This window comes from Mauremys mutica, chromosome 8, assembly GCF_020497125.1.
Source record: "Mauremys mutica isolate MM-2020 ecotype Southern chromosome 8, ASM2049712v1, whole genome shotgun sequence".
In the NCBI taxonomy this organism is placed as follows: Eukaryota; Metazoa; Chordata; order Testudines; family Geoemydidae; genus Mauremys; species Mauremys mutica.
In genome coordinates this window covers 96,151,280-96,173,374 of record NC_059079.1, presented here as the reverse complement: position 1 = coordinate 96,173,374, position 22,095 = coordinate 96,151,280, and the positions used below count along the sequence as shown (strand labels likewise).

At 41.0% G+C, this 22,095-nt stretch overlaps 1 protein-coding gene across 2 annotated transcripts in view; it reads right to left on the bottom strand.

Moving 5' to 3' along the window:
- The window catches only part of KIF3A (kinesin family member 3A), a 34,333-nt gene extending 12,238 nt beyond the window's left edge, over window positions 1–22,095 (bottom strand). Inside the window, exons 1-11 of one of the 2 annotated variants that reach the window (XM_045028217.1) lie at window positions 21,958–22,095; window positions 17,991–18,273; window positions 16,406–16,550; window positions 16,027–16,111; window positions 14,580–14,685; window positions 13,287–13,426; window positions 12,424–12,621; window positions 10,028–10,202; window positions 8,247–8,348; window positions 4,090–4,098; window positions 217–373 (exon numbers count right to left, since the gene is read on the bottom strand). In XM_045028217.1, the coding sequence (XP_044884152.1) occupies window positions 217–373; window positions 4,090–4,098; window positions 8,247–8,348; window positions 10,028–10,202; window positions 12,424–12,621; window positions 13,287–13,426; window positions 14,580–14,685; window positions 16,027–16,111; window positions 16,406–16,550; window positions 17,991–18,273; window positions 21,958–21,963 (1,406 nt within the window). In that variant the 5' untranslated portion in view covers window positions 21,964–22,095. The remainder of the gene's footprint in view (window positions 1–216; window positions 374–4,089; window positions 4,099–8,246; window positions 8,349–10,027; window positions 10,203–12,423; window positions 12,622–13,286; window positions 13,427–14,579; window positions 14,686–16,026; window positions 16,112–16,405; window positions 16,551–17,990; window positions 18,274–21,957) is intronic. The other variant, XM_045028218.1, reaches the window with a different exon arrangement.

The following is a 22,095-nucleotide window of genomic DNA, read 5'->3' as shown; positions in this document are numbered from 1 at the left end:
AATTTAAAAATGCAGGGTTTTTTTTTAAATTGTATCTTCTGAGCAGCTCTAATCTAAACAGGAAGCTCATTTGCTTTAATGGCTTTTGTGCATCTCTGCTTTAATCAACCAATTCATTTTAATTTCCACCAGTCACACATCCCAAATTGGATCTGATTACTGAATTGTAAAAAAAAAAAAAAAAAAAAAAAATTGTTCTTATGATGCAATACTAACTGGGCTTTGAGCAGATCTTTCTCTCTCTTCTCCAGTTCAGCCCTGGCTTTGTTTCTCTCTTCCTCTTCCATGTCAAGCTTGGTTTCAAGTGCTTTTCTCTCTTCATCGATCTTGGCTTGCATCTCTACCATTTTATCTGGGGAAACTTTCTTCTTGCCTTTGGAAAGATTCAGATTAAGTATGAATTATTTGATGGCAAAAATAAATAAAACACTGTCTTTTATTACAGTGAAGATTTCTATCTTGTCATCAGATTTCAAATTAACTGTGATTTTCAACAAAAGTTAAATGAAGATTTCAATGGCAATATATAGTTCTACTGTATCTCTGCAGCTACTGGAGTTTATAATAGTACTATTCAGTGCTAATGGATATTTAATAGATGCTGGCGATGCTTCCAATTCTGTCAGGAAACCAGCTTGTATCACATCACTGTCCAACAAAGGCAACTTTTATACCAAAGGCTTTAGTGTAGCTTTGTTATTAAGACTATGACTTCAACAAAGCCATGCAGTGGCACTCTGGAAATTGGGCAAGAAGAAAAATAGTAATGGACTTATAAGAGTTATGTGCACAACAGACTAGTTCCATCTTGGAGATCTAGTGACATTTACAAGCCACTCAAGCTCTGCATTTGCTATTTATTACCAATGGACACACTGAAATATTAAGCTAATATTAGTGTACTGTACTAAAATCAAATTTAAAAAAAGAATAAAACCCTTGTGAAAGACTGCCATCTTAAAAAGAGCCAGAAGTTTGAAACTTAAGTTTCTTTAAAAGGATAATGAAAAGTTAGTCTGCACAGTTCAATCCAGAGTTTATTTTTTAAGCAAACTTTAGCATCTAATTCTAAAGAGAAGTGATTACACTTTAATGTTTCTTTTTGTATCCTGTTAGAAGAGTTGAGTTCTAAAGCTAAGTTCAGAATTCCACTTTCCAAAAATTCACACTAGAAGAAATTTTCTCCAAGGTACCCTTCTGTATTCCATTCCCTATGGAGTGTCACTGCGAAAGTTAGTAGTAAGATCTTGTAAGACTGTATTGTCCACAATGGAGAACTACAATGTGCATAGAAATGCAGAAAAGCCCTATTAGATAACAGCAGATAAGGGATGGACAACAGTTTATGGACTCAGTCTGCCTTTGTAGCAGTGTCTATTCAGAGATTTTTGAGGTGGTGGGATTTGTGATGGTCTATAAGGTAGTACTTTCAAGAAATGACCACTGGTAAAAAGTAAAAACCAAACCAATTTTTTTACACCTACACCTCTGTGATTACAATGGAGGTAACTTGAGTAGCTAACTGGTATTCAGACTGAGTTCAGTAACCCTAAAAGGTCATCTGCAAATAATTCAGAACTCTAGAACAAGAAGAATGGCTCCTATAAATCATCCTCCAAATCTCAGAGATCAACATTAGTTGAAAAATAACTTTGGATTGGGAAGATCTTAATTCCAATACTGCACAATATATCGATGCATGTGAACATGAACAGGTTTCAGATTAATTGCACGAGTGGTGGCAGAGAGGATAGCAAGATACCAAGCTAATTTAGATTTCTAGAACTTTTATTGGGTGGAAAATACCCTTTATTTACCCTGTTTTGATCTTTCCCAGACACATTCTAACAAAATCTAGACCAAAAAAACCTAACTTACATATATGAAAATCCAATAGCAACAATTTGCCACCACTGCTGGGGCGGGGGGGGGGGGGGGGGGGGGGGGGGGGGGGGGGGGGGGAATGAAGGGAGGAAAAATACCCATAGAATACCTTGCCAAATATTACTGTTCAGTAAAAGGCTCTCCCCTGTGTGCGCACACACAACTTTCGTAAAGACACTGAAACATCACCTTAATTATTTTTAAATTAGGGCTGTCAAGCGATTAAAAAAATTAATCTGTTAAACAATAATAGAATACTATTTATTTAAATATTTTTGGATGTTTTCTACATTTTCAAATATATTGATTTCAATTACACAGAATAAAAAGTGTACAGTGCTCACTTTATATTTATTTTTTATTACAAGTATTTGCACTGTAAAAAAACAAAATTGTATTTTTCAATTCACCCAATACAAGTACTGTAGTGCAATCTCTATCATGAAAGTTGAAGTTACAAATGTAGAATTATGTACATAAAACTGCATTAAAAAATAAAACAATGTAAAATTTTAGAGCCTGTAAGTCCACTCAGTCCTACTTCTTATTTAGCCAATCGCTAAGACAAAGAAGTTTGTTTACATTTGCAGGAAATAATGCTGCCCGCTTCTTGTTGAGAACATCACCTGAAAGTGAGAACAGACATTTGCATGGCACTGTTGTAGCTGGCGCCGCAAGGTAATTATGTGATAGATACGCTTCATGCTTCAGTCACCATTCCAGTGGACACACATCCATGCTGAGGACAGGTTCTGCTTAATATCAATCCAAAGCAGTGCAGACCAATGCATGTTCATTTTCATCAGCTGAGTCAGATCTCACCAGCAGAAGGTTGGTTTTCTTTTTTGGTGGTTCGGGTTCTCTAGTTTTCGTATTGGAGTGTTGCTCTTTTAAGACTTCTGAAAGCATGCTCCACACCTTGTCCCTCTCAGATTTTGGAAGGCACTTCAGATTCTTACACCTTGGGTCTGTTAGAAATCTCACATTGGTACCTTCTTTGCATTTTGTGAAACCTACAGTGACAGTGTTCTTAAAATGAAAACGTGCTGGGTCATCATCCGAGACTGGTATAACATGAAATATAGGCAGAATGTGGGTAAAACAGAGCAGGGGACATATAATTCTCCCCCAAGGAGTTCAGTCACAAATTTAATTATGGCATTTTTTTTTTAAACAATCATCCTCGGCATGGAAGCATGTCCTCTGGAATGGTGGCCAAAGCATGAAGGGCCATACGATTGTTTAGCATATCTGGGACGTAAATACCTTGCAACTACAGATATGAAAGTGCCATGCAAATGCCTATTCTCACTTTCTGGTGAAGTAAGAAAGAAGAGGGCAACATTATCGCTTGTATATGTAAACAAACTTGTTTGTCTTAGCGACTGGCTGAACAAGTAGGACTGAGTGGACTTGTAGGCGCTGAAATTTTACACTGTTTTGTTTCTGAGTGCAGTTATATAACAAACAAATCTACATTTGTAAGTTGCACTATCGCAACAGAGATTGCACTACAGTATTTGTATGAGGTGAAATGAAAAATACTATTTCTTTTGTTTATCATTTTTAAAGTGCAAATATTTGTAATCCAAAAATACTATACACTTTGTATTCTTGTTGTAATTGAAATCAATGTATTTGAAAATGTAAAAAACCATCCAAAATATTTAATAAATTTCAATTGGTATTCTATTGTTTAACAATAAACAATAGATTAATTGCAATTAATTTTTTTTGAGTTAATCGCGTGAGTTAACTGTGATTAATCAACATCCCTATTTTAAATATACACACACTAGAAATGGGGTGTGAGGGGGAATTATGTAGGTATCTGGGTGTAATATATAATTTTGTGGCAGGATATGTGACAGTAATTCAGGAATACAACAATTAACATAATTTGGTTTAGAATCCATTTGCTTCTGTTGGCCAGATGGTAAGAAGCAGTAACATGTAGGTTCACGGCCCCAGGATTTTGGTTGACCAAGCTTTGGGCAATATGCTTTAGAAGTTTGAGCTTTCTGTGAAATTCTATGTAGAGAAATCCTTAAGCAGAAAGGTCAGAGACAAGTGAATGAAGGATCCTTACCTGTTAAAACACATTCTTAGGTCTTCTCAATTTTAAAGAGTGAAAGTTAGATTGAGCAGCAAGACCCTTTACAAGCTCTGTATCTGTACTATCAATCACAAATCAATCACACCAACCTGCTTGATCTTGCATTAAGAGGAAGTAGTAAGCAAATCGCAGATAGGCAGCATATGCATAAAAAAGGGAGGAAAAAGAAAAACATTACTGCTTGATTGTTTTGTGATAAAGATCATCAGTATCAGTAAAAGGATTCATCTAAATCTGCATCTACAGACAGAAAAAAATCAGCAGAATAATCATTGAGACATAAGAAGCCATTAAACAAATATTTGTGTTATGATTTTAGGGTTGGCCAGAGTAATTTTTTTTTGAGTATTCTGATTCATCTTCAACCCATTCTTGCATTCTCTTATTCAGTTCAATATAATGCAGATTCTATATATGATATTACGAGCCTGCCGCAAAGATCATGCCCTAAGAAACATCCAAGAGGGCATCTACCACCCGAAAGTAAGACAGAGTTATGTTTTCAAGGTAGCCAATTTTTTTACATTACCTGTAAAAACTTAGCACACAGAAAGAAAGCTTGCTTTGCATTTTAGCGAGATTTCCAAATCAATTATTTGTTTTATATGACCAACTGCACATACGGGATTTCAGCACAAGATTTCTATGTTCAATTAAACAGGATATTAGTAAGTTAATTTGCAGTAACTGATGCTTCCATGGAGGTATATGGCCACTTTTGGTTATTCAAGCAGGTGTGATCAGAATGAAACAGGAAAAGGAAAAAAAAAAGATAATGCAGAAGGAAGACACCATGCAAAAGATCAACACAACATATGAGGACAACTACTATTTTGACTGTAGAACAAGTAGTGTTCATTCTACCACTGACGGCCTGAGCCAACTTCCACCATAGTAAATCGGAGTCTCTTCACCCACTGACAGGAGGTGGAGTGGTCCCCAAGTATTTCAGTGGACAACTTGCCATTAAGTAAATTGCCCACATCCAAATATTCTGGTTAAAAGCAAGTTTGGAAAAGCAAATGCACTTCAATGCCTCCAATAATGTAAACCACTAGAGGGTTTTTACATTTCAAGCCTTCTTGACTGTGACAAGTAAATGGGATTTTGTATTTTACTATTGGTGGAAAAATGTTAATACCACCAATAAATGAACAGTTTAGAAACTAAGGAGCTCTCCCGTTTAGATATAACTAGATATCAACACCTTGAACTATCAGCCTCTCTCTGCCTAAGAAAGGGGGAAAGTGTGACTCAGGCTTGCAGAAGTAAGCTACAAACTAGTATTCCACCAACCTGGAATTAGGGCTTTTAAAGAGTACTTTGAGTAAAACAGGCATCACTAATTAATTAATTCTAGTGTTCATAAGAGGACCAAAAGCCCTGCCTAGAGCCAGGGGCAACTAAGCCAATAGTTTCTTCATCCAGACCATTGGCCCCTTCTCTGAACAAAGAACGGCAATGATGCCCAAGCAAATGATGATTTATAGAGACATGGATATCTTTCCACAATAGACAAGTCACTTTTACTTGCCACCCTTAAAGATCTGAATCCAGATCTCTTCAGATCAAAGGACTGTGAATTAACCAAATACTATCTAGCCCCCTTTCCAGATTATAAATCTAAAGTAGGATTTTGATTGTTCCACTGATTTGTTCTCTGCCAATGTCTTAATAGAGAAGGAAGCCAATGAAACAAAAACTGGAATTGGATTTTCCATCCTATTTCCTCATCTCTTTACAGTTAGCTTGAACAAAGCACTAACTTGCCTTACATCGTCTCAAACATTAAGCTAAGTTGCACGTTGAACAATTGTTTAAAGCTTGGAAGCAGCAAAAGAAAAGCATGCTTTAGCCAATTTATAAATCCACATTTTTCTCTTAAATAAAAAAGTGGCAGGGAGCAGAGTGGCATTTACAAAATGGAGTGCACAGGTTATGGAAAGGCCAAAGCTTTGTTAAATGACTTAAGAGCTCCCACTCACTAGTGAAGGACTTATCCAGAGGTTTCTCTATGACAGAGCATGTGGAGTCTGAACTACTGCTGCTGCTACTGCCTGGAAAACAAAGAAGTAAGACCCACGGAAAACCCAGGAAAGAAGAAACAAGAATATGAAAAAACACGCAGCTAAAAATTAGATCCAAAGGAAAGAAATCCAAAGAAACTCAGAAGAACCCGCAAACTGGTTTGAAAAGGCAAAGTAATACTTATGTTTGGAAGCATTTGCTTGGATCCCTCTTAGATTCAGTTCTGTAGAGCCACCATTTCATACTCTAAAATGTATGCTATAGAACAACCATATTTCAGCAAAAATCCATCCTGACCATGTCTAGTATGAAACCCAATACGCCTAGTTATTTTATTTGTTGTATTGCTCAAAATGGAAAGTGACTCACATGCCTATTTTCACCTTACTTCTACAGACTCTGAAAATATTATGCACCATTTATTATGTTATCAGGCACGTGAATCCAAACAGGATTTGTCCTATAAAGGGTCATAATACCTGCCTGCAAAAGGGCAGTTACTAAAAAGAAACCTGTTGAACAGTTCACTTAGGTAACTAAATCACAAGAGAACACGTGACCCACCGCACTATTTATAATCTACTAGTTTAAAGCACCAACGTAAGTAGTGGTGGTCAGCTTTTTTGCCACAAGAAACGACCCTAGCACATGAGAAAAGTGCTAGGCTACAGACCTATTAAACAATAGTATATGCAATGAATTTCTAGAATCAATTAATCTTAATTGACAGGAGATTCTCAGCACCATACAATCCTCTGAACTGGCATATGCTGAAGATTTATAATACTTAGCAATGAAGGGCATATTACTTCACTTTGAGCTAAATTCTGAACTCAGATAACCTTCTGGATTTGCACCAGTTAACTTGAGAGCAGAACTTCACCCCCAGAGAGATTTCTGTAATTGTACTGAAGACAAATTACAACAATTCTACTTTTTGCCCTTGTGGGCTAACAACCCACTATGAACATCGAGTACATATAAATGTAATATCATCTAACTAATTGAAAACATGTGAACAAAACAGAAAGGCCACTCGTGGATTTTTAAAAACACACCAGGTAACCATGCTCACAGCACTAGCAGCAATTTGATTGAACATGACAGACAGCTGTAACATGAACATTACCCATCAAAAACAATCCCACATAAGCTTGAAAGAACTTGTTTAAACCAAACATCATATTGTAGATTTAATATAATTATGTTGCAATACTGATAATCAATAATGTGACTGAGGCCTCATTAAACATCAACAATGAAACAGATTGTAGAGAAAGCTGCAGAATTTAGGCTCAGGATAGAGTTCTGGGAGTTCACTATGGCAAGATGCACTTTTTACATCTGTGTAAACCTTTAACATAAAAAGGTTCGTTAAAACTGGCATTTGAGCTTGGGGCCCCTCTGAAGAAAACAGAGTGAAGTCAAATGTAACAGATTCCCTCCAGCGTTAAGTCTGGAATTCTGTTTAAACGCATTCTACCCTTCAGACAGAAAAGAAGTCTGAGCACTAAAATAGTTTAACGAACAGGATGAATTTAGCTTGTAATATTAGAGCCCAAGCCTACAGTCTCTACTCCCAGCAAAGAGAAGTCAATGGGAGTTCCTTCATCTCTTCCAAATACACAGCAGGCTTTTATTAGACAAGGCCACTAAGTTTCCTGGGTTTTTTGAGAAACTGATCTGTCTCCCCATGACAGATTGTTGGACTCTCCCACCTAGGATTGCCAACCCTCCAGGATTGTCTCCAGGATTCAAAGATTAATCTTTAATTAAAGATTATGTCACGTGATGAAACCTTCAGGATACGTCCAAGCAGAATTGGCAACCCTACTCCCTCCCCACAACTGCATATCCCAGAGGCAGTTCTGTTGCGTGTGTTTGCAATCAATCTCATAGACGTGCACAGTAACAAACCATACGCGGCCACCCGGCTGTAATCAGGGAACCACCACGTAAGAGAAAGTTACAACAAGCAAAACTACCCAAGTGGAAGCAGATGCTATATAAAGGTATAGCAGTCTAGCTAGACTGACTGCTTCAAATGGCTTAGTTTCTACAAGAGGCATGATAATTGCAGCGGGCACTACAACTTTACTAGTGTCTCAGTTAAGTTCATACTTAAGCAAAGTTGCATACCGATTCCTTTATGCAAAGATATTTCTGGATACTTCTTGATGACAAAGGAAAAGAGAATTGGAGCATGCTGACACCTTACCCCTTCGTTTTTTACGCTTTTCTCCATCCTCTCCAACCTCCCCATCATCTTCTTCATCTTCATCTTCAGAACCACTGATATCAGAGCCAGATATCTCTTCCCCTAAAACACAAATATATGTTTCCAAGGCATTCTCTTTCACAGCATATCACACAAGTAATTGTAACAGCAGCATTTTATCTACTTTCAATTTTATTTGAACAGTGTCTTGGCAGTAGGTACTAAATGACTGTACAGGCAATGCAGATTTGGGGGAGATCTGGGTTTTTCCATTTGTTTACTTATGTAATAGGTACATGTTTCTTTTTCAACGTATAAAAACAGATAAATATTAAACCAGCAATCTCAGTAAGGCTGAGAGTCCAGTTCCAAAATATGCTGACATACATAATTACAGGTAGAATGTTGGTATTTCAGAAAGTTTGTGATTGGAGTCTAATATTACAGTGTTTGTAAAGCATGAGTGCTAAGCATTATTATGCTATGATTCTTCAACAAGGTATTATTTTGCCTCTAAACACTTTAGATTAAATTTTAAATACAAAGAAAAATGACTACTGTGTTCATCAGGAATAAATATTTACACTTTAAGCATTATGCCATATAGATGGATTTTTTAAATGTCCAGAGTCTCTCAATTGTTTTCTGAAAAGATGGCTCTCTGCTATAATCACAGTATGCTTTGGTGTTTTTAATGCTTCAACTTGAATTTGAAACCAAAGTCTGTCAGAACTCTTGCACTTAATTACATTTTAAAGTTCAGAAGAGTAGCACAGCTGCATCCTTACATCCATGAGTTTTAGTGTCAGTTTCTCAGCTGTACGCTTTAATCAGACTTCCATTTGCAAGGCATTTATTCTGCAGTGCGGGACCCAAAATTAGCAAAGGGACTCAACAGAGTTGAAATAATGAGTTAAGAACAGGGGGTGGGAACACTGATGTACTTTCCGTGTCTCTCTCGGATTGAAAAGATTTCCAAGTGGAAATCCGAGTGGAATTCTCCTCTGTGCCTTCTCCCTTATCCACAGTTGTTAGGATACTCATGTGGCCGTATAAACCAATGGAATCATAGCTCTGCTCCCTCAGGCTATATGCTGCCAAGGACCCCACCTAGGAAGAGGCTGGTTCTCCTTTGTGGGATGTGCAGGGTTCAGTTGCTCAAAGAGCTTGTGGAACCATATGGTTTTATAGTGTTACCCCCTTATTCTTTATAAAGAGACTTAACAGCCACCTCCACAAGTTCAGTTTGAGAGTTTTGGAGGCACTTGTTCCCTTCCCACGCACTTTTTTCTGCTAGAAGATTTAACTCTTTGTCATCATGTTTTTTAAACCCCAATTTGCACTCGCCCCCAGCTTGACACCTATTTGTCATTAATGTAACATGAATGAGACTTTTAAAATTAGTACATTTCAACTATATATAGGTCACATCCAAACCTAAGCCAAGGAGAAAAGAAATGATGAAATCTGCTCTTATGTTAGCTCTAAATACCATCTAGTGGACAAATCCAATACTTAACTGAAGAAAAGCTCTAGCTTGCATTCAGCATAGAATTATATGCATGCCATCTATTTCTATTTATGGGTGATCTTTGGGTTTCTTCTCTTTACTTGAGACAATTATATAACTAAAACTCATATTTAAAAGCATGGGGACTTCAGATGTTATTACAAAACTCCTGAAAAGCATACCATGGTACGTCTTTAAAAAGGAGACGTGTCATACAGGAATAGAATAACCTAAAGGTACAGAGAACATTATTAGGAACAAGGGAAGTTACCTTCCTCCAGCTTTTTTTTAAGTTCTTCAATTTCTTTTTGAAACTGACGGAGCAAGGCATCCTTGGGATCTTCATTAATTCTGGCCTTATTCTTGATGTTTTTGGCACGGTTGGCATATCTTAGTGTGCTGATAGTCTCATCATAATTATAGTCTGCCGGACCAATATTTGCACACTGTTACATACAAAAAAAGGAGTTACTTGTGTGTATGGGATTTAGCAGCATGTAAAAGCTTGAATGACACAAATACAAATAATTGCAAGACCAGGAAATGTAAAAGCAGACCCATGCCCTGTTCTGCAAATCCCTTCCTGTAGTTTTCTGCCTGCAAACTGTATTTTTTTGCTGCCTCCAGAGCATGAACTAAGTCCTGCCCTGGGATGCACAAGCACAGCTTCCATTTGACCCTATATGTCTGGGTACTCTTGTGCTGGTCTATAGCCTCCCATGTCCATGAAGTGATAATTTTATATTCAGATAAAGGTGAGGCTAAAAGCTGTACAGAATGAGAGTATGTTAACAGGACTGTTGTATATGATACACACAGGAGGTAAGTGTACTGCTTTATGATGCGCTGGTGAGGCCTCAGCTGGAATACTGGATCCAGTTTGGGTGCCACATTTTAAGAAAGATGTGCCAAATTGGAGAAATTCCAGAGAAGAGGTACAGAAAATGACAAAAGGGTTAGAAAACCTGACCTATGAGTAGGGCCCTACCAAATTCACGGCCATGAAAAATGCATCACGGACTGTGAAATCTGGTCTCCCCCATGAAATCTGGTCTTGTGTGTGCTTTTACCCTATACTATACAGATTTCATGGGGGAGACCAGCAGCGTTCCCTCTAATTTTTCCCACGCATGAGAGGAATGAATTTTGTTATGTGCATGAATATGGAGGTGATGTGTGACAGGACTGTGGGGTGGGGCCGAGGGGTTCGGAGTGTGGGAGGGGGCTCAGGGTGCAGGCTCAGGGCTGGGGCAGGGAATGATGGGCTCAGGGCTGGGGCAGAGGGTTGCAGTACAGGGGGGAGAAGGTGAGGGATCTGGGGTGCAGGCTGCCCCAGTGCTATGGCGGGGAGAGAGGACTCCCCCCAGCTCTCTCTCGCCACAGCAGCACCTGGGCTTGAGGGGAGAGGCACCTCTCCCCACAGCAGCTCTGGGGCTAAGGCAGCAGAATAGGCATTTCTGCCCTGGCCGTGGCAGGTCCAGGGCTGGGCTGAGTCTGGGGCATCTCTCCCCACCGCAACCCTGAGTGCCTGCGCAGCATTTAATAGGCTGCTGCATCGCTTAGTGGGAACTTAGGAGACCAGCATTACTCAAATTGGAGGTCCTGACCCAAAAGGGAGTTGCAGGGGGGTCACAAGGTTATTTTAGGGAAAGGTCACAGTATTGCCATCCTTACTTCTGCACTGCCTTCAGAGCTGGGCAGCCGGAGGGCGGCAGCTGTTAGCCGGGCACCCAGCTCTGAAGGCAGCACCCTGCCAGCAGCAGCGCAGAAGTAAGGGTGGCAATGCCATGCCATCCTTACTTCTGCGCTGCTGGCAGTGGCTCTGCTTTCAGAACTAGGCTCCTAGCCAGCAGCCACCTCTCTCCAGTTGCCCAGCTCTGAAGGCAGCGCCACTGCCAGCAGCAGCGCAGAAGTCAGGGTAACAGTACCGCAACACCCCCGCCCACACCCACACCCACAGTAACCTCGCAACCCTCCCCCCTCAACTCCTTTTTGGGTCAGGACACCTACCATTACAACACCCTATAAATTCAGATTTAAATAGCTGAAATCATGAAATTTATAATTTTTTTAATCCTCTGACTATGAAATTAATCAAAATGGACCATGAATTTGGTAGCGCCCTACCTATGAGGAAAAGTTAAAACTGGGCATGTTTAGTCTTGAGAAAAGAAAACTGGGAAGGGGGAGGGGGCTGAAAGAAGTCTCAAATATGTGAAGGGCTGTTATAAAGAGGATGGTGAGCAGTCGTTATCTATGTCCACTAAAAGTAGAACAAGAAGTAATGGGCTAAACCTGCAGCAAGGGAGATTTAGATTAGATATTAAGGAAAATTTTCTAATTGTAAGAACAGTAAGCACCAGAGCAGGCTTCCAAGGGAGCTTGTTGGAGCACCATCACTGGAGGATTTTAAGAACAGGTTGTCCAAACACATATCAGGGATGTTCTAGGTTCTTTGTCCTGCCTCAGCATAGGGGTTGGACTAAATGACCTCTCAAGGTCCCTTTCTGACCTACATTTCTATGCATCAATGAAAGAGCACAGTCCTGAAATAAAAGTGATAAATACCAGCGTCAGACTATTCCCAGGAGAATTTTACTTCAATTCCACCTTAAAGATATAAACCAGGTTACTGGGACATTGAACTTTGGTGTATCCCATTCTTACCATCATGGTTTTTGAGTTGCCCCCCAGGGAATCCTGAAGAAGTCGAGTCAATTTAGAGTTACGATAGGGCACGTGAGTGCTCTTGCCATCCACCAATGCAGAAATAACATTCCCAAGAGTGGAAAGCGAAAGGTTAATTTTTGTGGCTTCCTTTAGTCGTTGCCCAGTGGCTCCAGTTTTTGTCTGCCTTTCTGACCCCTGGCAAAAGGAATACACGGGCATTTAGAGGATGAAAGGACAGGGTCAAGCAGGTCTTAATAGACTCTTCAGACTCACAGTAGCACTGAAGTGTGCACAGCAAAATGACATAGCTGGAAAATGGAACGTACCATTTCATATACAAAAATTTATTTTAGAAAAACAAACTGTAGCTAATACACAACACTGCATAATACCCGAATGGTAAGTTTTTAAATATGATCTCCTGCTTCCCCCAATCAATGGATATAAGAGGAAAAAACATCAAGTAACTTATAAACAATCACACTTTCACAAGAATGAATGTAATGGAACCGTCTAGATGCACATAACACACTTGAGTAACCTCAAAAATCTGATTATTATACCCCCTTGTCCTCCCTGGGCCATCCCCTCCACTGGGAAAATTATGCATGTCTAAGGAAGGCCCCAATCCTGCAATTTATTTTGCATAGGCTGATCTTGCACTCAGGCAGAATTGCATTGATTTAAGTGGGGTTTCACAGCAGTCTGTTCCCACAGAAACTCTTACTGGATCTGGGCCTTATGCTGTAAGCTCTTTGAAGGAGGGGCAGTGCCTTTCGCCTGTCTTGTTAAGGGTCCAGCATAACAATCAGTAACCATCCACAACCAGCATTTTGTTAGATCTGCATGTTACTACTTACAGCTAGATCTACAAGGTGCAGCTTGCCCATACGAACATGCATGTTTCCATCAACACCCTTCTCGCTGCACTCAATGGTAATAGTGAAGATGGCATGGGAGCGAGAACTGTGCTCATTCATATTAGTGGCACCAACAGAACCTTTAGTGAAGAGACCCAAAAACATCAGAATTAACAATGAACTGTATGGTAAAATAGTCCCTACTCTGAAAACAAAGACACCACAAAACAGTTATAATTTACAGAGATTATAATCGTACTTAAAACAGTTGAATACACTTGTTGTTTAACTTCTGAAAATGGTAATACTTAATAATTAGTGTGGAATAATTATCTCAGCTGTAACACCCAACATTTTGCAGGGTTTCTGATGCACCAGAAAAAAAATCCTTCACCACGCGGTCTGAGGGGAGATGAATCACATTTATTAGGAGCATGAAATTGTAGCATTCATCTTCAGTCTGGACATGCAATCATTTGAAAGAGAAGCAGAGGTTTTGCATCTAGTTGTATCCCTGCATATGCCTTTCAAGGCCCAATCCCAAAAGGCACCAGGCAGCCTCACACCCATTCATCTACTTTGGAAAAGACAACTGACTCAGCAAAGACTGCAAATCTAAAACAGATGATGCTCAGTACCCAATAGGGTCAGACCATTAATCCTTGCTGATTGAGTTGTATTTTAAGAGTAGTAAAAATATTGCAGTTTCCAATGTAGTGGCAGTGACAGTCATTAACCCTTGCTTGATTTGTATATTAACCTATAATACTTCATTCAGAAAGTGTCCTGGATGTTAAAATGAGCTGTTCTGTTGCTCCGAGAAAACATGCAATCACATCACCAGTTTACAACACTACAGAGCACAACACTGGTCTAATGCTTGTTCACCTTGGCAAAGGTGAGAGGAAGAAAAGGAGAATGAATGGGCAAGTTCAAGACCAACTAGAAGACCCAGTGGTTCCCTCTTTTGCTTTGCTGTATTCTCACCACCTCAGTTGCAGCACTTTCAAGCCCCACTCTCACACCCTCAACTAGAGCACCATCAAGACTCCACATTGGAACAAACCTTCCAGCCAAGAAAAGCTGCTGTATAAGGTCTGTCCTACCTCCGTTGGCTGCTCCTCAATCACAGAACTTAGCAAGGAGACACCCCTCTCACTGCTCAGCTGAGTGTGCTGTTCCTGAAGATTGCACTCAGGTCTCAAAGTCAACTGTCTACATGGCAATGCATAGTGCTACACTAAACTGTGCTCTGGACAAGAGTTTAAAACCCTAATAATGAGTACTACTTACGGTTTTTGTGGCCTAGTGTCATGATTCTGTCCATATCATCTGCATTGTTTACAACATAAGCTGAAAGATCTTTGATATAAACTCCCACATCAGGTCTCTCTTTAACCTAAACAAGAAACAGATTTGCTTGAGCACTTCCAGGAGGTGCACAGAGATTATTTTTGGAAGTTGTTCTCTGTAGTACTCGCATATACCAGTTATCATAACATAATGCACTAGTGTACTTCTATTTCTAGAAGCATAGTTTCTGTTCTATACAAGCATGACTTATCAGAACCATACAAGCCTATGGATCAAGAGTGTTGTAGCCTTCTACTGACCCTTCTGCCAAGGCAAATCAAATGGAGGGAACACCAATGAGGAGGAAGCCTCAAATCTCCAAAGAGATCGTAAAGAGGGGTTCAGAGAGGGGGAGCAGGCACATAGCACATTCAGAGGCAGAGAAAGCACTCAGTCTAATCAACTGTTTCCTGGCCCCAGGAACCATTGGGAATGTCTGATGTATTTAACAAATAAAAAGCTGGCTTGTCCATCTCTTATTTCTTCTCTCAAGAGAAGTACTTCAAACAGACAACGGTTTCAAGGGATTGCTACAATATCTGAAGAGTACACCCCACATGCCACTCTCCTATTCTGTACAGATGCCGACATCTTTTCCCCTAGCCCTGGGAAGAGTTGATATGAAGTCAGCTAGAGTCATGGTTTAGAGCCTGGGGGGTCTGGAGACTATGTCGAAGGGGTCCGCAAAAGGTTGTCGTTACCACAGAACAGTGGTTTTCAAACCATGGCTGCTGAACCGTTTGGGATCCGAAGACTATGTCTAAGATTTCCAAAGGTATCCACACCTCCATTCAAAATTTTTTAGGGGCTGCAAATGAAAAAAGGTTGAAAACCACTGGCCTAGAACTAGAGCGTAAATATACCACCCCGCAAACTGTTACGCTTATAACAGGTTCATAACTCACTGAGCATTTTACAGTCTGTCAGGGAGCTCCCAAAAGTCTTTGGGACAATCATAAGATTGTGAGAAAGCTTGCCATAAAAGTGAGAGAAGTTCCCTGAAGGAATCATAGGAAAAACACCAGTGTAAAAGGACAAAGGAACTTCAGCCACTGAGTTCATTTGACAGCAATACAGGTGCTGAATAGAATATGTTTTTGTATCCTGTTTTGAATATTTTCATCTCTTCTTCCTCAAATTCTCCTGAGGGGAATTAGTCTAGAGTGTGAGGGAAATAATGTTACATGATTAGACTAAAGGTTAAGTGAGAAGGAAAAATGACAAAAGGCAAAATATTGATAGTGGCAAAAGGTCACCTTTGGTGCTATGGAAAACTTTTCTTCCCCTCCAAGGTCTGTCTGTTCTTTTAATACTCAGCTCTTCTTGAAGAGACAATTTGTTCCTTTAAAATGCAAAATGTCAGTGATTCAAAACACTCCATCCTCACCTCTAGTCTCTGTGTCTGGTCTTTTCCGAGCAAGTCGCGCACTTCTTCATTGTAAATTTCCAAGTAAGACACTCGAACCAAAAATCTAAGATTAAAAATGACATTTGTAAACTGAAATATTTGTTAAATGTAACTGTTTTGATCTCAGTGTACAAAGAAGACATTCAGAGTACTAATACAAACTGACAGCTTACTGATTCATAAACAAAGATGTGCTTAAGCACACGTGGTGAAATCCTGGCCCACAATGAAGTTAATGGCAAAACTCCCATTGACTTTAATGGGGTCAGGATCTTACCCAAGATCTTTGAAAGCTTGTGCTTCAATCTATTGCTTGTCTCAGGGATAGGGATGAGGCAAAGGAAGAAAATTAGTTCACCTTGTGTCCCCCTCTGCCTTTGCAATGTGACCAAATATATGGGCAAATGAATTGGGGATGATTCCTCTAAGTTCAGGAACAGCTCGTACACCTTCCATGGTAAAAGTTTTGCCTGTGCCAGTCTGTCCATATGCAAAGATGGTGCCTGCAGTACAAGAAAAATATTTATAATGAATTGTAATACCAAAGATGGCAGTTTTTAATCATTACCTTGGCACTACCAAAACCACCAGCAACAATGAGTTAGAACGGACCAGCTTTTCCAATACACAGTATACAGGCCTAGAGGAAATGTAAGTGTTGTACAGTCTTTGCAAACAGGGCTGAACTACCACAAATGACTAATGTGTTATTTCAGTCAAGCATAATTGCTCTAGGAATATGTCTCACACAAACCAACGGAGCTAGGCCAATCAATAATGCATTCTATTAACAGGGAGAACAAATATGCAAATGTAGAATGAATGACTCTTCGTTCAGGCACATTTACTCATTTCCTTTAAATTTAAAAAGTAGAATATTTCAATCTTTGTCTTGTACAAAGGCAAAGAAGAGTAATTAACTAGACAAGCATAGCTCATGTTCCAGAATACGTACAAACCTGCTAAGACAAGCATAAGGCAGAAACATAAGTTTCTTTTTAAAAGGGTAACTGGCTATGTAGTGGTGTGAGTCTGCCTCAGGGCCACTCCCCATGGGTGGGCATCAGCATTCACTTAACCACAGTTGTAGCAGCCTCAAATTGATTCAGCATAGGCCACATATGGGCATAGCACAAACCAAGATACAGATTTTCAGACTCAGTTACAATTTGGATTACGTCACCAATCTTTGAGGCATGGAACTTCCTCCTTCAGTTGTATCAGAAAGACTTACCAGAATCATGGACCCAAGTACTGCAAAAATAAGTTTGGCTCCTAAGTCAGGTTTATGCTTTGTTGCCACTACAAAAAACTCTTGGCCAAAAACAGATAATTAATTCTGTTCGAATATCTGGATACACTTTACACACAGCCTTAACAAAGCTTTTGCCTTAGCATTCAATCTTCAGGGAACCTCCTATATTTTACATCTATATTGACCCCAATACAAAAAGTATTTCACCTAGATCTTTGAAGTCTTTGCAACTTACTATTATTTATAACCTTTTTCTTCCATTATACATATATGTGAAGTTGTTAATGCAGAGTTGCTGACACATGCAGGGCAACTGATATTTTACAAGAAGAAAAGCACTCAAGAATCTGGGTATGCTGAAAAGATAAATAAAATGCAAATCCTTTACAAATAGAAAAAAAGTAGTTGAGAAGTTTGGCCCACTAACCTTGCCAATACCTGATGCTCACAAAGTAACTGATAATTATCTGTTACCAATTATAAAAGCACAACCATTGGCAACAGGGAACTCAGAATTGTGAATACCCTTATTGGACATTCTATTTTAGGTAAAACGAGGTTACAGTTAACTATATGAATAATATGGTGCTAGCACCAGTAGTCTTTCTTCAGATAAACTCCTACTAAAATCAGATGGAACTTTGACAGCATAAGGGATCCTTAATTTTTAGGACAATAAGGGACTTACCATTGTATCCTTCCAGAACAGAGTCAATAATTGGTCTCGCAGTTAAGTTATAGACATCAAGCTGTTTACTCTCTGGTCCAAAAACTGTATCAAATGTAAATGTCTTTGGAGGTTCATTGGAAGAGTCTGTTTTATGAACAGTAATGGTTCCCCTCATTTCATCAACATTAACTGCCATCTTGTAGCACATTACTTTCTCTCTTTCATTGAAAGGTCGGCAACGGACAACAACCTTGACATTATCACAGCTCTCAGGCTTGTCCGGCTTCTCAGATTTGTTGATCTACATACATGAAAAACAAAACAAACATCTTCATGTGTTACAGTGTAAGACTTACAGATGTGCTTAAGTGTACACACTGAATAATTCCATTGCATATATTTAAGTACGTGCAAGTCTTTGCAGGATCAGGGGCCTAAGTGTTCAGAACAGGACTGATTTACAACTGGGGCTAAGAAAATAAAGTGCAATAAAGAACTAATTTGATTAAATTAACCTTTTTCTGTTCACAAATTATACACAGGTTGTGAAATTCAAATTTATTAGTCATTCAAGATCTGTGACTTTCAACAAGTGATTCTTTGTTTGCGCACTTTGTCGAAAATATTTGTTCATTTGAAAACATGTGCCCTGTACTGCTTAGTTACATTGACGTTGTTTTCATTCCCTGATTGAAAGAAGTAAGTAAGTAATGAACACAAACTGCAGATTTTACAATCAAATATACTGTTAAACATTTGATTTTGAACAGTCAAGCTAAAATTCACATTTTGCAACTATGTACACTAACAACACATGTAAGCTTGAACATTCCTAGAATTCAAATACAGAAGGGTCATGAACACAATCAAACAGAAATTTCTTTGCAAATATTCACTTCAGAAAAGTCCATATACACATTTAATTCAGCTCTACTTCAAGTGCAACTTGGGGGGGACCATATTTGGGGTGCTGTGTCTTTTATATACTCCTAAAATATATGTAAGTTTTCTATTCTGTCATCAAGAATTTCAAAATATGAATTGTAAGCCAACAGTTACACACTTCGAGACTGAACATTGCTGATGAAAGACATCTATCACTCATCTTAACACTTACAGTTACCCAGTCAGTACTAAAAACCCTATCATTGGATGCTACAGATGTTGCTAACTACCAGCCTGCATCTAACTTTTGCTAAGCAAGTTAATCAGGATATTAGAATTTGGAGAGTGGGGTTTGTTTGCTTTTTTGCTACCAGTCAGCAGCCAATATTCTGGATTGCTGTCAAGCTTTAGGCCAAAGCACTATTGAGGCAGCATTTGTTCCGCTAGTAGATGAGCTCCTCCAGTCCCCAGACAAGAGAAGTACATATACTCATCCTGTTGAACGGGTGATCAATTATTATTTCATCATAGAACCAGCACTCCAAACCTAGGGGCCCCAGAAGTAAGAGACACTCCCTGATATGGTCTACAAAGCAAGTGGGTCATAATGGGCAAAAGTTCCTCCATCTCCAAAGACCTCACCTGCGTCACTCCACAAGACCCTGTCCCTTCTCCCATTACTCTTTAGGAAGCCATTAGGAGAACCCAGATGTAGAACTGGCTAAAGCTGAACCCAGTAAGACTGAGGAAAAGGAAATAGCTTTAAAAGAACTTTCTTCTTGTATAACACTCCCACTCAGCAAAAGGGCATCTGCCCACAGATTGTTAAATTGGTTACTGTTATATTCCACTGGAACAATGAAATCACTAACCAATAAGGAAAGGGTGAGAGACACGGCTTTCCCAGCAGTTGAACTTAACCTACGGAGATCACTTCCAAAAGAGATCAGAATGACCAGTAAACTCAGTGCTCTGAATTAAGCATACTCGCATCAGAACACAACATGTAGCCAGAGCATTAAAAAAAAGTCCCTATATATTAATCATGCTATTTCTCCTATAAGTTGGGAAGAGAAAGACTGCTATTTCTACTCTGAAATACTTATAACAAGCTCACGTGCCAAGGTGATAGAGGCCTTATAAGTAAATTAGACAGATCAAAAAGTTTATCATCACCAAAGACTAAACCTAGTAAGAGCCACAGGGTGGGCAAATGTAACAGCTACTTTATATTATATTTGGCAGTTCAGAGTCAGCAGAGGAGTCTAAAAGTAAAGGCTTTAAGCATAGATAGAATCAACAAGGCTAAAAAGTTACAGGTCCTCTGTCTGCAATCCAGTCACAAGGAGAAACCTCATTATTTAAGTGAGCTTTTACTATTAGACAAAGGTAAGGACTGCAGATCAGTAGTTCTCTGCTACACTGAATATCATGTACTTTGAAATTCCTCGAACTCTCTAGCTCCTTAACATTAAAAAAAAAAAAAAAAAAATCTCTGTGACTAGTTGAGATTCACCATGTGAAGAAAAATAAGTTGCGGGGCATGCATCAGACAGTACATGGGGCACCAATCATTCTGGCAGCATAGATTACCAAAAGCACCTGTCAATGAGTATTGGAATGGCAGGTATTTTGGACCTAGGAAGCATATTACCTTAAAAAAAATAGCCTTATCACTATTACAAACTCAGGCTGATCGTAATAAATGTGCACAATACTCAGGATGACATAGTGAATAATGTAGAGACCACAGGAGGCACAACAGCATGTTATTATCTATAATAAACTGAAATATGCATGTTCTGCAATCCAGTAATAGGAATATAGTATTTGCCATACTACATACAACCAACTTTGTCTAGCACTTCTCTGCCCCTCCCTTCTCTCAGATCCCAGTACTCAGCAACACCCCAGGCCAGCACCATCCCTGCTACACCTGCCCAGCACCTGCCCACACTGTGAACCCTAGGCCTACTACTCCGAACCTAAGGGCTCCAGAACCTTCCTGCACTGCGAGTCTAGGGCATCCTACATGTGGTACCCAGAGACAAACACTTTACCAGGCCCCCTCTGCATCCTTCACCTCTGAGTGGGCACCACTCTTAGCCTAGGCCCTCCCGTACCCTGCACTCCATCTCTAAATGTCAGGCCCATGATCTCAGACCTGCTCCTGTACTCCACCCCCCATGCCAAGCCCCTCACCTCAGACCCCTCCCCAGCCCAAGGACCCCCTATGCACCACACTACACCCCCCCCATGCCAAGCCCTCACCTCAGACCCCCCTCCCCGGCCCAAGGACCCCCTGCACCCCGCACTCCATCCCCCCATGCCAAGCCCCTCACATCAGACCCCCCTCCCCGGCCCAAAGACCCCCCTGTACCCCGCACTCCATCCCCCCATGCCAAGCCCCTCACTTCAGACCCCTCCCTGGCCCAAGGACCCCCTATGCACCACACTACACCCCCCATGCCAAGCCCCTCACCTCAGACCCCCCTCCCCGGCCCAAGGACCCCTGCACTCCGCACTCCACCCCCCCATGCCAAGCCCATCACCTCAGACCCCCCTGCACCCCGCACTCCACCCCCATGCCAAGCCCCTCACCTCAGACCCCCCCTCCCCGGCTCAAGGACCCCCTGAACCCCACACTCCACCCCCATGCCAAGCCCCTCCCCAAGGACCCCTCCCCAGCCCAAGGACCCCCTATGCACCACACTACACCCCCCCATGCCAAGCCCTCACCTCAGACCCCCCTCCCCGGCCCAAGGACCCCCTGCACCCCGCACTCCATCCCCCCATGCCAAGCCCCTCACCTCAGACCCCCCCTCCCCGGCTCATGGTCCCCCTGAACCCCACACTCCACCCCCATGCCAAGCCCCTCCCCAAGGACCCCCTGCATCCCGCACTCCACCCCCCCATGCCAAGCCCCTCACCTCAGACCCCCCCTCCCCGGCCCAAGGACCCCTGCACCCCGCACTCCACCCCCCCCCCCTGAGCCGGCCCAGGCTCCCCGCTGCTCCCAGGCCCAGCGCCACCCTAGCAACGGCACAACGCTCCGTAGCGATGGGGAAGGCGGGACCGCGGGCCGGCTCTGGATCCTCACCGGCATCCTGAGCGAGTCCCTGCGGGGCGGCTCCGGCCCGCGCCCAGCTTCTCCGCCCGAGGGGGAAGGGCGGGGCCAGTGTAACCCCGAACCCGATACAGTGTAACAATAACAGGGGCGCTAGAGCCGCGGCGCCTC